Source organism: Delphinus delphis, chromosome X, assembly GCF_949987515.2.
Source record: "Delphinus delphis chromosome X, mDelDel1.2, whole genome shotgun sequence".
Taxonomy (NCBI): domain Eukaryota; kingdom Metazoa; phylum Chordata; class Mammalia; order Artiodactyla; family Delphinidae; genus Delphinus; species Delphinus delphis.
This window is the reverse complement of record NC_082704.1, coordinates 63,603,628-63,620,520: the sequence shown is the minus strand read 5'-3', so window position 1 is coordinate 63,620,520 and position 16,893 is coordinate 63,603,628. Positions and strand designations below refer to the sequence as shown.

Sequence of the window (16,893 nt, the reverse complement as noted above, 5' to 3'; positions counted from 1 at the left end):
AATGGTAAAAGATATTCCATGTAAACAGCAACTAAGAAGGCTGGGATGGCTATATAAACATCAGACAAATAGACTTTAAGTCAAAAACAATTACAAAAGGCAAAATATATATATATTAACAGATGAGTAAATTAATCAAAAAGATATAACAATCATAAACATAAATGCACCCAAAACAGAGTCCCACATTATATGAAGCAAACACTGACAGACTTGAAAGGAGAAATAGGCTGTTCTACAATAATAGTTTGGAGACATCACACCCTACTTTCAATAATGCATAGAACAAGCCAACTAAAGATCAACAGGGAAACACAGAACTTGAACAACCCTGTAAACCAAGTAGCCCTAACACACAGAACACTCTGCTCAACAACAGCAGAGTACGAATTTTCTCAAGTGCACATGGAACTTCTCAAGGACAGACCACATGTTAGGGCACAAAACAAGCCTTAATAAATTTTAGAAGATTAAAATCATAAAAATCAACTATACTTCAATAAAAAAATAAATAAAATGAAAGGTTTTACTGACCACTTAAAAATAAGTAAATAAATAAAATCATAAAAAACTATCTTCTCCAATCACAGTGGAATGAAACTAGAAATCAATAACAAAAGGACAATGGGAAAAATGCAAATATGCATAAATTAAACAAGATACTCTTAAATAACCAACAGGTCAAATAAGAAACCACAAGGGACATTAGAAAATACCTTCAGACAAATTAAAATGAAAACACAAAATACTAAAACCTGTGGGATTCAGCAAAAGAAGTGCTAAGTGGGGAATGTATAGTGGTAAACACACACATTAGAAAGGAAATAAGATCACAAATTGAGAACTTAACTTTACACCTTAAAGAAGTAGAAAAAGAGGAGCAAACTAAACCCAAGCTAGCAGGTGGAAGGAAATAAAATGGATTAGAGCAGACAGAAATAAAACAGACACTAGAAAAAGAGAAAATCAACAAAATCAAAAGTTGGTTCTTTGAAAAGAATAAAATTCACAAATCTTTAGTTAGAATGAGTAAGACAAAAAGACAGAGGATTCAAATTATTAAAATCTGAAATAAAGGTGATGACATTACTAGCAATTTTACAGAAATAAAAATAATTATGAAAGAATACTATGAACAACTATACAACAAAATGGATAACATAGATGAAATGGAAAAATTCTTAGAAACACAAACCACCAGATCAGACCCATGAAAAAAACAAAATCTGAACAGACTGCTAAACTAGTTAAGAACACTGAATCAGTAATCAAACTTCCAACAAAGAACAAAGCCTAGGGCCAGATGGGCTTCCCTGGTGAATTTTACCAAACATTTAAAAAATAATGACAATTTTTCTCAAACTCTTCTAGAAAACTGAAGATGAGGGAATATTTTCTAATTCATTCAATGAGACCAGCATTACCCTGATTCAAAATTCAGACAAATAAACTATATGAAAACTACAGATTCTCTATTAATATAGATTCAAAACTCCTCAACAAAGTACTAGCAAACCAAATTCAATAGCATATTAACAGGATTATACAAAATGGCAAAGAAAGAAACTGTCATGACAAAGGATTTGGCAATGATGTCTTAAATAAAACATCAATAGCACAGGCAATGAAAAAAAATTGATAAACTGGACTTCATCAAAATTTCAAACTTTTATGCAAAGGATACTTATCAATAGAATTAAAGATAATCCACAAAATGGGGGAATATATTTGCAAATTACATATATGATAAGAGACTGATATCCAGAATATATAAAGAACCCCTACAATACAACAATAACGAAAAAAGCACAATTTTAAAATGTGCTAAGGATTTGAATAGACATTTCTCCAAAAATATACAAATGGTCAATATGCACATGAAAAGATGATCAACATCATTAGTCATTAAGGAAATGCAAATCAAAACCACAATGAGGGCTTCCCTGGTGGCGCAGTGGTTGAGAGTCTGCCTGCCGATGCAGGGGACACGGGTTCGTGCCCCGGTCCGGGAGGATCCCACATGCCACAGAGCGGCTGGGCCTGTGAGCCATGGCCGCTGAGCCTGTGTGTCCGGAGCCTGTGCTCTGTGGAGAGGCCACAGCAGTGATAGGCCCGCGTACCGCAAAAAAAAAAAAAAAAACATAATGAAATACCACTTCACAATCATTAGGTTGGCTATTACAAAAGACGGGAGAGGCAGAGAAGAAAGAAAAGAAATATTGTAAAGATGTAGAGAAATTGGAACCTGTATGCATTGCTGGTGGAAATATAAAATGGTGCAGCTGTTGTGGAAAACACTGTGGTGATTCCTCAAAAAATACATCAAGAATTACCATATCTTCCACCATTCCACTTCTGTATATATACCCAGAAGACTGGAAAGCAGGAACTTGAAGAGATACTTGTACATCCATGTTCAAAGCACCATTATTCACAATAGCCAAAAAGTGGAAGAAACCTAAGTATCCATCAACAGATAAATGAATAAACAAAATGTTGTATATGCATAGAATATACTGTTCATCCTTAAAAAGAAATTAAATTCTGATAGTTGATATAACATGAATGAATCTTGAAAACATTCTGCCATGTGAAATAAGACAGACAGAAAAGGACAAATACTGAATGATTCCACTCATATGAGGTACCTAGAATAGCCAAATTCATAGAGACAGAAAGTAGAAGAGAGGTTACAAGAGACTAGGGAGAAGGGGGAATGGGAATTTATTGTTAAATGGGTACACAGTTTCTGCTTAGGATGATAAAAAAGTCATGAAAAAGGATGGTGATGATGGTTACACAACATGTATTTCACTGAACTGTGTACTTAAAAATAGTTAAAATAGTAAGAAATTTTTTTAAAAAACCCAAAGAAGCACAAACAAAAGAAGTCATGCCAATATGTAACAGGATACTCCAATTTAGTGAAAACGTTGGAACAACCTAACTGTACCTCAAAAGAAGATTTGGGGAGGGGAGGATTGACAGTGGTACATCCATTCAACAGATAAGCTGTTTCACAGTCAAGAGCAGACACAACCTAGGGAGGACAGAACACTCTCGAAACATTAAGTAAAAGGAAAAAAGGCAAGCTGAAGAAGAACACAAAAACACATACAGTAGATGTGTGCATTCCATGGTATGTCAAAAGCAAATGTACACTTAAAATTGGTACATTTCACTCAAAATAAATTTTACATAAAAATTTTAAATAAATATGAATTCTAGCTAATGACATGCAAGCTAAAGCATTAAGGTTAAGTGAAATGATGTCTGCAATTGACATTGAAATGCATAAAAAATATAATGATGGATAGAGAGATTAGTAGATAAATAGGAATGTAACAAACCAAGTATAGTAAAATGTTAACAGAAAATCTAGGACCTGAGTTTATGGGAAATCACTGTGAAATTCTGTAAACCTTGCAGTATGTTGGAACTTTTCATAGTAAAATGCTTGAAAAGAAAGATGGTGTGACTATACTATCATCACATAGAGTAGATTTCAGATGGTGAAAAATCACCAGAGGTAAAAGGGGACATTACTCATTGATAATGGGTCAATTCACAAGAAAGGCATAACAATCATACATGTACATGTACCTAATAACAAACTATAAGCAAAAACTGAGAGAAGAGCAATGAGAAAATGACAAATTGACAATTATAGTTGGAGACCTCAACACTGCTCTCTCAATATGAGACAAAATATCATTAAGGATAAACAGGACCTGGGACTTCCCTGGTGGTCCAGTGGATAAGATTCCATGCTCCCAATGCAGAGGGCCCGGGTTCGACCCCTGGTCGGGGAAGTAGATCCCACATGCATGCTACAACTAAGAGTTCGCCTGCTGCAACTAAGATTCTGCATACCATAACTAAGAAGTCCACATGCTGCAAATTGAGAGTCCGCATGCTGCAACTAGGAAAAAAAAAAAAGATCCCACATGCCACAACTGAGACCTGGAGCAGCCTAAATAAACACTTTTTTAAGTGTTAACTTAAAAAAAAAAAGGATACACAGGACCTGAATGTAATAAACCATCATAACCTAATTGAAATTTGTAGAATATTTCACCCCACAATGGCAGAATATATACATGGAACGTTCAGAAAGATACATCATTTTCTGGGTCATAAGAAAAATAGAAAAGATCTGAACAGAGTAAAAGGAAAACACAAAACATCAAAATTCATACACTGCAGCATTTAACAGTATGCAGAGTGGGGAACTTTATACCTTTAAATGTATATATTAAAAAAGGAGCAAGATCCAAAATTCACCTTAAGTAGCTGGTAAAAAAGCAAATTAAACCCAAAGAAAGAGTGATAACATAAAAATAGAATGGAAACCAATGAATTAGAAAAAGGTGAAAACAATAGAGGAAATTAAATCCAAAGCTGGTGTTTTTGAAAAGATAGTAAAATTGCTAAACCTCTAGAGAGACTAATCAAGAAAAAAAAAAGACAAATTATCAATAACACAAATGAAAGATGAGATATCATGACAGTGTCTACAAAAAACAAAAAACTTAATAACGGAATAGTGTGAACAAATTTACATCAATAAATTAGACTACATAAATGAAATGGACAAATTCCTTAAAGACAAAATTGATCAAAACAGGCCTAAGGAGAAACAGATAAGTCTAAATAGCCCAACATTTATTAAAGTAACTGAATCTGTTTAAAATTCTCTAAAAACTCAGAAAACATCAGACCAATAGCTTCACTGGAGAATTCTATCAAACATTTAAGAATGAAATAATATCTATCTTACAAACATTCTTTTAAGAAGACAGAGGAGGGCTTCCCTGGTGGCACAGTGGTTGAGAGTCCGCCTGCCAATGCAGGGGACACGGGTTCGTGCCCCGGTCCAGGAAGATCCCACATGCCGTGGAGCAGGTAGGCCCATGAGCCATGGCCACTGAGCCTGCGTATCTGGAGCCTGTGCTCCGCAATGGGAGAGGCCACAACAGCGAGAGGCCCGTGTACCGCAAAAAAAAAAAAGAAGAGGAGATAGAGCACTTCCCTACTCATTTTACATGAGAACAGTATTACTGTGATAGCAAAAACAGAAAGATATTACAAGAAAAGGAATTTACAAACCAACATGTCTCCTTAACAGTGAGGTAAAACTCCTGTTGAAACAATATAGCAAAAGAAATACAACAATATATAAAAAGAGTAATATACCATGACCAAGCAAGGCTTATTCTAGCAATGCAAGACTAATTTTCTAGATCACCAGATACATTTAAAAGCATTTGACAGCTTCCTTGGTGGCACAGTGGTTATGAATCTGCCTGTCAATGCAGGGGACACAGGTTAAGCCCTGGTCTGGGAAGATCCCACATGCTGCAGAGCAACTAAGCCCATGGGCCACAATTACTGAGCCTGCGCTCTAGGGCCCGCGAGCCACAACTACTGAGCCCACGTGCCCTAGACCCTGTGCTCCAGAACAAGAGAAGCCACCGCAATGAGAAGCCCGCACACCACAACAAAGAGTAGCCCCCACTCACTGCAACTAGAGAAAGCCTGTACGCAGCAACGAAGACCCAACGCAGCCAAAAAGAAAGAAAGAAAGAAATTTATAAAAAGAAAAGCATTTGAAAAAATTAACTATCCTTTTATAATTTAAAAACAGAAATGAACAATAAATTTGAAAGAAATTAATAAAATGGTTTCTGTGTATAGACAACATGACTGAATATGTAGAAAATCTTCAGGAATCTACAAAAAAAGCTACTAGAACTCATAAGAGAATTTGGCAAGGTCACAGAACACAAGGTCTTTAAATCACTTAAAATTTCATTTACCATGACATCAGAAAATATAAATTACTTAGGGATAAATTTAGCAAAATATGTGCTAGGTTTGTACAATGAAAAGCATAAAACATTGCTAAGAGAAATAAAAGGAGCACGAAATAAATGGAGAAATATACTATATTTATGTAACAGTAAACAAAATACTGTTAAGATGTCACTAATCTAAATATCCAACACAATCCCAATAAAAGTTCCAGGAAGATTCTTGTTAAAAATTGACAAGAGGATACTAAACCATATGCAAATAATTGAGTAGAGCCAAAACAACTCTAAAAAAGTAGAACAGGGCTTCCCTGGTGGAGCAGTGGTTAAGAATCCGCCTGCCAACGCAGGGGACACAATTTGAGCCCTGGTCCAGGAAGATCCCACACGCTGCGGAGCAACTAAGCCCATGCTCCACAACTACTGAGCCTGTGCTCTAGAGCCCGTGAGCCACGACTACGGAGCCCATGTGCCACAACTACTGAAGCCCGCATGCCTAGAGCCCCTGCTCCGCAATGAGAGAAGCCACCACAACGAGAAGCCTACTTACTGCAACGAAGAGTAACCCCCGCTCACTGCAACTAGAGAAAGCCCGCGCACAGCAATGAAGACCCAAAGCAGCCATAAATAAATAAATAAATAAAATTTTAAAAAAATAAATAAAAAAGTAGAACAAAGTTGTAGAAGTTACAGTATCGGATTTCAAGACTTACTATAAGGTTACAGTAATCAAGACAGTGTGGTATTAGCTTAAGGATAAACATAAACATAAGTATCCAAATGCAACACAATATGTAGTGAGACTTTCTTGGGATCCTGATTCACACCAACTATTTTCAAAACCACTATCATGTTTGTGAGGAAAATGAAATTATTTTGAATTTTAACTGGATATTTGATGATATTATGGAATTACTGTTAAAGTTTAAGTGTAATAATGGCACTATGGTAATGTTTAAAAAGTCCTTATCTTTCAACAATATATTCTGAACTATATATAAACAAAATTATATGATTTCTGAGACTTCTCCAAAATAATCTGAAGGCAAAAGAATAGGTTAAACAAAACTGGCCACGTGTTAGTAATTATTGGAGCTGGGTAATGGATACATGGAGATTTATAACACTATTCCTTCTGCCTGTACCTGTGCTTAAAATTTTTTACAAGAAAAAGTTTATTCAAAAAATTGAAATGCTTTATGGATTTAAGCAATAACCTCTTAACAGTTTTCTACTCCAAATAAAACACAATCACTCTGGTGATCAAGAATCTCAACTCTTTTCTGTACCTAATTCATATAATCTAATGAAGATTTATAAGTTGCATAAAATATTGCTAATAGGAAAAAGTAACTGTAACTAAAAATCTGTGGTTGATTACAACATCCTATTCTTGAAATACTAAAGTATATCTATGAAGGTCATATATTTAAAAAAATCATAAATAAAAATTGGTTTACCTCTCTCAATTTCTCTCGCTCACGTTCCCGCTCAGCAATACGCTTTCGCCTCTCTTCCTCTTCCTTAAGAGCATTTTGTGTTTCTGTTCGTAGTTTATCATCTTTAAGAATCTTTCGAATTTTCTTTCTGCCTTTTCCAGGAGACTTGGAATCATCATTTTCATCTTCTTCTTCTTCTTCTTCATCTTCTTCTTTATCATCTTCTTCAGAATTACTCTATGGAATTTAAATGATCAAAGGTTAATACTATAAAGTTTTCTAATTTGTCCACTTGAAATTCCAATTAACATACCAAGAAAAGGTGGAAGAAAACGTACTGAAAAGCTTCAGAATTACACTTTGTAATACAGAAGAGTATTAATAAAACAACCCTAAAAAGGGGACAAAGGACTGAACAGACCTTTCTCCAAAGGAGACACAGAAATGTCCAATAAGCACATAAAAAGATATTCAACATCACTTGTCATTAGGGAAATTTAAATCAAAACCACAAATGAGATACTAACTCACACCCATTAGCATGGCTATTAAAAAAAAAAACAGAAAATAAAAAGTGTTGGTGAGGATGTAGAAAAACTGGAAGGCTGGTGCATTGGGAAAACAGTGTGACAGTTCCTCAAAAAGTTGAACACAGAATTACCATATGATCCAGCAATTCCACTTCTCAGATTATAACCAAAAGAATTAAAAGCAGGGACTCGCCTGCATTCACAGCAGCATTATTCAAAATAGCCAAAGGTATAAACAACCCAAACATCCATCAATAGATGAATGGATAAACACAAAGTGATATATACATACAGTGGAATATTATCCAGCCTTAAAAAGAAAGGAAATTCTGACATATGCCACAACGTGGATGAACCGTGAAAACATTATGTCAATGAAAGAAGCCTGACAGAAAAGGACAAATACTGTGTGATTCCATTTGTATGAAATACCTAAAACAGGTAAATTCATAGACACAGAAATTAGAATTAGATGTTATGAGGGGCTGCAGATAGGTGGGAATTGGAGTTACCGTTTAAGGGGTACAGAGTTCCCAATTATGAATGTAATTAAGGCCACTGAATTGCACATTAGAAATGGTTAAAAGGTTCATTAAAAAAATGAACTCCCCCCAAAAGAGAACAGGATTGACAAAACATTACAGAGAACTTGTACTCTAAATAATTCTGCTTATATATTGTACAAGAAACTTAAATTGACTGACTTCACTGGTAAAAGAAATTCAATCACATGAGTCATTATGTTTTATGTCTTCAGACAGAATACTTCACATCAAGTCTATAGCCCTAAGAATGGAAATAATGAATTAGAACAGCTTAAAACTTCCATTAGATTCAGTTAAGGAAAAGAAAAATATTGATAATATATCAAAGTTAATACTTCTGCATATTTATACTTTCAGTAAGTCAATTCTTCCGCAAAATTTAAAATGTAAATAAATGAGTAGACAGGGCGAGAGAGAGTTATGGATATATACACACTAACAAATGTAGTAAGGTAGACAGCTAGTGGGAAGCAGCCGCATGGCACAGGGATATTGGCTCGGTGCTTTGTGACAGCCTGGAGGGGTGGGATGGGGGGGTGGGAGGGAGGGAGACGCAAGAGGGAAGACATATGGGAACATATGTATATGTATAACTGATTCACTTTGTTATAAAGCAGAAACTAACACACCATTGTAAAGCAATTATACCCCAATAAAGATGTTAAAAAAAGAAAATAAATAAAAAAAATAAATGAGTAGAATTTAATTAATGAATGGAATGCAGAAGATGTAATAACATATTTACAATGGTCTACTGTACCAGTTATAATTCCAAGCGCACACAGTAAATCTCATTATTTACTACCTTGTTTTCACTGGATGAATCTTCTTGAACCTTGATGCGTCGCCTTTTCTTTTTCTGTTTATAACTTCGCTGATTTTCTTCCAACTCTGCTTTCTTTGCAGACCTAAAGAATATTTAAAATGCAAAATAAAATACTTCATGATGAATTTCCTTAGGTAAATTATGAACTATTTTAGAACTGCTTTACCTGTGTGTACATTCCTAAAAAAGATAAAGGAAAAATCAAAGAGCCAAAAAAACCTTCACTAGGTTCAAAAAGGAGAACCCTTAATTTGAAATCCAGTGATCAAAAAAATAAAGTTAAAAAAAATCAAACAGAAATCCAGTCGACATTTTAATTTATTCAAGGGGGAGGTTTAGCATATGAGTAATAAGATGGATGGAGGGCCTTTAGAAATATAAATGGTCAATATACACATGAAAAATATTCACCATCTCTTTAAATTAAAAAAAAACAGATTACAAAACTTAGATATGATTTTCTTCATACCAGCTCACACAAATTAAAACAAAAACAGTAACAACAATTTGTGATGAGTAATGTATTTTTGCGCTTAGGAATTGGTATACTAAGTTACATTAATCAAGACAGTACGTTCCTGGCATAAAGGATAAACATGCAGATCAATGGAAGAGAAATGAGAGTCCAGAAATAAAACTTTATGTTTATGGTCAATTGATTTTCCACAAGGAGGTCAAGACAATGCAATACGGAAAACAGTCTTTTCACAAACGGTGCTCAGACAACTGGGTATCTACATGCAAAAGGATGAATCTGGACCCCTATCTTACACCATACAGAAAAATTAACTCAAAATGGATTGTAGTTCCCCTAAGATATACGTTCTAGTTAATAGACTGCTCATTGTTTTATTGTTGAAAGAATGAGGAAATGGCTATTTACATACTCTGCTGGGAGATGAAAAAACTGACTTCTATAAGATAGCGTGAAAATATATATGAAAAGTCCTAAAACTGCAAAACTTTAACCCAACAATGTCACTTTTAGAAATTTACTCTAGGATTTAGGTATGAGGGAAGAGACAAGATGGCAGAGTAGAAGGACTTGAGCTCACCTCCTCTCACAGAAACATCAAAATCACAGCTAACTGCTGAACAACCATCAACAAGAAAAACTGGAAACTACCAAAAAAGATGTTCTACATCCAAAGAAGCTACAATTGAGACAGGAGGAGGGGTGCTTTCACCACACAATCAAATCCCATACTGGCTGGGAGGGTGACCGGCAAACAGGAAAATAATTATATCACAGATGTTCTCTGACAGGAGTGAGACTTCTGAGCTCCACATCAAGCTCACCAGCCTGGGGATCTGACATCAGTAAGAGAAGACCCCAGAGGATCTGGCTTTGAAGGCCAGCGGGGCATGAGAGCAGGAGCTCCACAGGACTGGGGGAAACAGAGACTTCACTCTTGGAGGGCGCACACAAGGTTTCATGTGCACTGGGCCACAGGGCAAAGCAGTGACTCCATAGGAGACTGGATCAGATGAACCTGTGGGTCTTGGAGGGTCGCCTGGGGAGGTGGAGGTCAGTATGGCTCACTATGGGGGGCAAGGACACCGGTGGTGGAGGCCCCAAGGAATATTCATCAGCAAGAGCTCTCCCAGAGGTCACCATTTTGGCAACAAGACCGGGCCCCACCCAACAGCCTGCAGGCTCCAGGGCTAGGATGCCTCAGGCCAAACAAACAACAGAGTGGGAACACAGCCCCACCCATCAGCAGATAGGCTGCCTAAAGTCCCCCTGAGCCCACAGCCGACTCTAAACACACCCCCTTGACATGGCCCTGCCCATCAGAGGGACAAGACCCAGCTCCACCCACCAGTGGGCAGGCACCAGTCCCTTCCAACAGGAAGCCTGCACAAGTCCCTGGATCAACCTCACCCACCAAAGGGAAGACACCAGAAGCAAGACAAACTACAATCCTGCAGTCTGCGGAACAGAGAACACTAACACAGACAGACAAAATGAGATGGCAGAGAAACATTTTCCAGACGAAGGAACAAGATAAAACCCCAGAAGAACAACTAAGTGAAGTGGAGATAGGCAATCTGCCTGAAAAAGAATTCAGTTAATGATAGTAAGGATGATCCAAGATCTCAGAAAAAGAATGGAGGCACAGATTGAGAAGATACAAGAAATAAGTTTAACAAAAAGCTAGGAGATTTAAAGAACGAGCAAACAGAGATGAACAACACAATAACTGAAATGAAAAATACACTACAAGTAATCAATAGCAGAATAAGGACTTCCCTGGTGGCACAGTGGTTAAGAATCCACCTGCCAATGCAGGGGACATGGGTTCAAGCCCTGGTCTGGGAAGATCCCACATGCCGCGGAGCAACTAAGCCCATGCACCACAACTACAGAGCCTGCACTCTAGAGCCCGCGAGCCACAGCTACTAAGCCAACACGCTGCAACTACTGAAGCCCACACACCTAGAGCCCATGCTCCGCAATGAGAGAAGCCACTGGAATGAGAAGGCCAAGCACCGCAACAAAGAGTAGCCCCCATTCACTGCAACTAGAGAAAGCCTGCGTGCAGCAACAAAGACCCAACACAGCCAAAAATAAATAAATAAATATATATATATATATATATTTTAAAACATAGCAGAATAAATAAGGCAGAAGAATGAATAAGCTGGAAGACAGATTCCTGTAAATCACTGCTACAGAACAAAATGAAGAAAAAAGAATGAAAAGAAAGGAGGACAGTCTCAGAGACCTCAGGGAAAACATTAAATGCACCAACTTTCAAATTATAGGGGGCCCAGAAGGAGAAGAGAAAGGGCCTGAGAAAATATTTGAAGAGATAAGAGCTGAAAATTCCCCTAACGTGGGAAAGGAAACACTCAAGTCCAGGAAGTGCAGAGTCCAACACAGGATAAACCCAAGGAGGAACATGCCAAGACACGTATTAATCAAATTGACAAAAATTAAAGACAAAGAGAAAATATTAAAGGCAACAAGGGAAAAGCAACAAAAAACATACAACGGAATCCCCATAATGTTATCAGCTGATTTTTCAGCAGTAACGCTGCAGGCCAGAAGGGAGTGGCATGATATATTTAAAGTAATGAAAGGGTAAAACCTACAACCAAGAATACTTTACCCGGCAAGGCTCTCATTCACATTCAACAGAGAAATCAAAAGCTTTACAGACAAGCAAAAGCTAAGAGAATTCAATACAACAAAACCCACCTTTATAGCAAATGCTAAAGGAACTTCTCTAGGCAGAAAAGGCCACAACTAGAAACAAGAAAATTATGAATGGAAGAGCTCACTGGTAAAGGCAAACATACAGTGAAGGTAGGAAGTCAACCACACACAAATATGATGTCAAAATCAGCAATTGTGAGAAGAGTACAAATGCAGGATATTGGAAATGCTCTGGAAACTAAGAGACCAGCAACTTAGAACAATCTTGTATATATATGGACTGCTATATCAAAACCTCATGGTAACTGCAAACCAAAAATCTACAATAGATACACACACAAAAAAGAAAAAGCAATCCAAACACAACACTAAAGAGTGTCATCAAATCACAAGAGACACTGATAAAAGAAATCAAAAATGACAAAAACAGATGGAAAGATATACCATGTTCCTGGATTGGAAGAATGAATATTGTCAAAATGATTGTACTACCCAAGGCAATCTACAGGTTCAAGTCAATCCCTATCAAATTACCAATGTCATTTTTCACAGAACTAGAACAAAAAATTTTTTAAACTTATATGGAGACACAAAAGACCCTGAATAGCCAAAGCAATCCTGAGAAAGAAAAACAAAGCTGGAGGAATCAGGCTCCCTGACTTCAGACTATACTACAAAGCTAGAGTAATCGAAACAGTATGGTACTGACACACAAACAGAAATATTGATCATTTGAACAGTATAGAAAGCCCAGAAATAAACCCATGCACCTATGGTCAATTAATCTACAACAAAGGAGGCAAAAATATACAATGGAGAAAAGACAATCTCTTCAATAAGTGGTGCTGGGAAAACTGGACAGTTACATGTAAAAGAATGAAATTACAACATTCTATAACACCGTACACAAAAATAAACTCAAATGGATTAAAGACCTAAATGTAAGATCAGATACTATAAAACTCTTAGAGAAAAATATAGGCAGAACACTCTTCGACATAACTTGCAGCAACATCTTTTCAGATTCACCTCCTAGAATAATGAAAATAAAACCAAAATAAACAAATGGGATCTAATTAAACCTAAAAGCTTTAGCACAGTGAAGGAAACTACAAACAAAAGGAGAAGATAACCCACAGAATGAGAGAAAATATTTGCAAACAATGCGACTGACAAGGAATTAAACTCCAAAATATACAAATAGCTCATGCAGCTCAATAAAAATAACAAAAAATCCCAATCAAAAATATGGGCAGAAGATCTAAATAGACATTTTTCCAAAGAATACATACAGATGTCCAGAAAGCACATGAAAAGATGCTCATCATCACTAATTATTAGAGAAATGCAAATCAAAACTACAATGAGGTACCACCTCACACCATTCAGAATGGCCATCACTAAAAAGTCCACAAATAATAAATGCTGGAGAGGGTGTGCAGAAAAGGGAACCCTCTTACACTGGTGGTGGGAATGTAAATTGGTGCAGCCGCTATGGAAAACAGTATAGAGTGTCCTCAAAAAACTAAAATTAGAGTTACCATATGATCTAGCAATTCCATTCCTGGGCATATACCCAGATAAAACTATAATTCAAAAAGATACATGTACCCCTATGTTCCTAGCAGCACTATTTACCATAGCCAAGACATGGAAACAACCTAAAATGTCCATCTACAGATGAATGGATAAAGATGTGGTGGGTGTGTGTGTACATACACACACACACACACACACACACACACACACACACACACACATATACACACAATGGAATATCACTCAGTCGTCAAAAAAGTGAAACAATGCCATTTGCAGCAACTTGGATGGACCTAGAGATTATCATACTAAGTGAAGTAAGTCAGAAAGAGAAAGACAAATACCATATGATATCCCTTATATGTGGAATCTAGAATAGGACACAAATGAATATATCTATGAAACAGAAACAAACTCACAGACGCAGAGAACAGACTTGTGGCTGCCAAGGGGGAGTGAGGGGGTGAAGGAGGGAAGGACTTGGGAGTTTGTGATTAACAGACACAAACTATTATATATTGGATGGATAAACAACAAGGTCCTACTTGAACTATACTCAAGTTCCACAGGGAACTATATTCAATATCCTGTGATAAACCATAATGGAAAATAATACAAAAAAGAATATAAATATGTATAACTGAATCACTTTGCTATATAGCAGAAATTAACACAACATTGTAAATCAACTATACTTCAATAAAATACTTTTTAAAAAAGGAATAAAGTACTGAAACAAGCTACAGCCCTGGATAAACATTGAAAACATTATGCTAACTGAGAAAATCCATTCATAAAAAAGACACATATTTACGAATCTATTCATATGAAATGTTCAGAATAAGTAAATCCATACACAAATAGATTAGTTTTTGCCAGGGGATGAGAAGCAGGAAGAACGGGAAATGACAGCTAAGGGGTACAGGATTTCTTTCTGGGATGATGGAAATGTTCTGAAATTAGATAGTGGTAGTAGATGCACAACTTTGTGAATATTCTAAAAATCCCTGTATTCTACTCTTTAAAATAGTGAATTTTGTGCTATATGAATTCCATCTCAGTGCTTTAAAATTCTCATTGTATCCTATTGTTATTTTATATTTCCCTGAAGTACAGTATGTTACTATACTCCAGGCACAACCTGGTATTAATCTAAAACAACCTCAAATATGTTAAAATTTACAAGTGCAAACAGCTATGTAGATATACATATATACACTCACACAAACACAAATTGATAAGTTGATAGAAGTATCATATTATTCTGGAGGAAATAAAAATTTCTTAGAACGGTTATTATTATCTAAAATACTATGCTAAGAAGGAAGCAAAATTTTAAATAACTTGTAATCTAGATCAGTAGCTATGTGTATTGAGAGAACAAACACATCTTAATTACTATAATACTAGTAGTACTACAAACAGCAATAATTAGCATTCATGGAGCACTTACTAATTACCAAATAGGCACTATTATAAGTCCTTTACATGCACCATCTCATTTAATGCCCACAATAATCAATAAGGTAAATAATAATGTAATCCCCCATTTTACAGATAAGGAAACTGAAGCACAGAGTATTCATACAAACAGGAAGTAGTAAAGCCAGGAGTTAGAGTGCAGTAGTTTGTCTACAGAGCCTCTTACCTACCACAACTTCTCACCACAACAACGAAAAATTACAGTTAAGCGTGTTTTTGCACACTGAAAGTCCACCTAATTTAGAACATACAATTCAAGTATATACAGCATGTTTATACATACTATTTTTAAATTAATAATTTTAATAATTAGTTTCAAATCAAAATGTTAAATATTTTACTTTATTAGTAACAGCAAACTTTCTACAAATAATTTGAAGCATGGTTATTCAGATTAATTCCTAAAATTTTAGAAAATACTATATATTTACCGTGTTCTTGGCCGTTGTTCATCTTCAGATTCACTAACTTCTTCACTAACTCCTGATTCCTGAAAATCAGAATCTTCAGAATCTTCACTGCTCACTTGAATAAAAATATATATTAAAAGTTATTAAATACTTCCCAATAGAAATGCAATTTGTCAGTAACTTCACATTAAAACTTAGAGTATTATGAGAATAATATCTGTAGTACATATTATGTCATATAGATTAGACCAGTTAATGACACAAATGGTATTTATAAAAAAATCAAGTAAAATCCAACTATGGTTATAAAATTATGATTCTACATTAAAATGTAAGTATTAATTGTATACGAATTGACAAAATGAGAAATTGCCTGTCAATAAAAGAATTCTGGTTATTTAAAACAAGCAAAGTAGGCTGGCCAAGGTGGAATAATGGCGATTACAGACCCTCTGCCATTTATGACAACTGAAAACTATAGACAGAATACATAAAATAACAACCTAAGAACTGTGAAAAGGAAACAAGAGCAGGCAGACTAGGGACTGAAATCAAAACCTGAATAATGATCCCCATAAAATTGTGGAGGGATGTGAATGTCATGTGTTTTATTTTTTCCTCCGTTCTTTCCTGGTTTTGACAGGAAGGCCGGCTGAATTCCAAAACTATGCAGAGGGTGCTGACAGCAAAACTCTGGGAGGACTGCATTTCTAGCCACAGCACTGGGAAAAGGAGCAGAGCCCTGCATATCACAAGAATATAAGGTGAATTCCCAATTTTATTTTTTCTCTCCAAAATTTTATTTTTCTGTACCAAAACTGCCACTAAGACACAGGCATCTGAAACCCCAGGAGAATACCCATATCTTTCTGGCCAGAGGAAGCCAGGCAGGGAAAATATAAGATGAGCCTGGACTATCTTGTGGTGCCAGAAAGTAAAGCAGTGCTCAAAAAATGATGGGGATATATTCAAAGGACACAGGATCCAACTTGAGAAGCTCCCAATAAGCAAAGCTGGAACAATGTGAGCAACAAAATGAACAACTGGATTATAACTCATAGAATAAAATAAGTATCTATCTATAAGTCCATATTAATATAAGCAATGCAATAAATAAATAAACGGGGAAACAACTCTTCCTAGAAG

At 35.9% G+C, this 16,893-nt stretch overlaps 1 protein-coding gene across 16 annotated transcripts in view; it reads right to left on the bottom strand.

The window, feature by feature from the left end:
* ATRX (ATRX chromatin remodeler) overlaps positions 1-16,893 on the bottom strand; it is a 242,762-nt gene that overhangs the window by 113,102 nt on the left and 112,767 nt on the right. For all 16 annotated transcript variants that reach the window (XM_060001635.1, XM_060001638.1, XM_060001644.1 and 13 more), the window contains 3 exons: positions 15,769-15,862; positions 9,133-9,235; positions 7,274-7,489 (listed from right to left, as the gene is read on the bottom strand). In XM_060001635.1, coding sequence (XP_059857618.1) covers positions 7,274-7,489; positions 9,133-9,235; positions 15,769-15,862 — 413 coding nt within the window. The remainder of the gene's footprint in view (positions 1-7,273; positions 7,490-9,132; positions 9,236-15,768; positions 15,863-16,893) is intronic.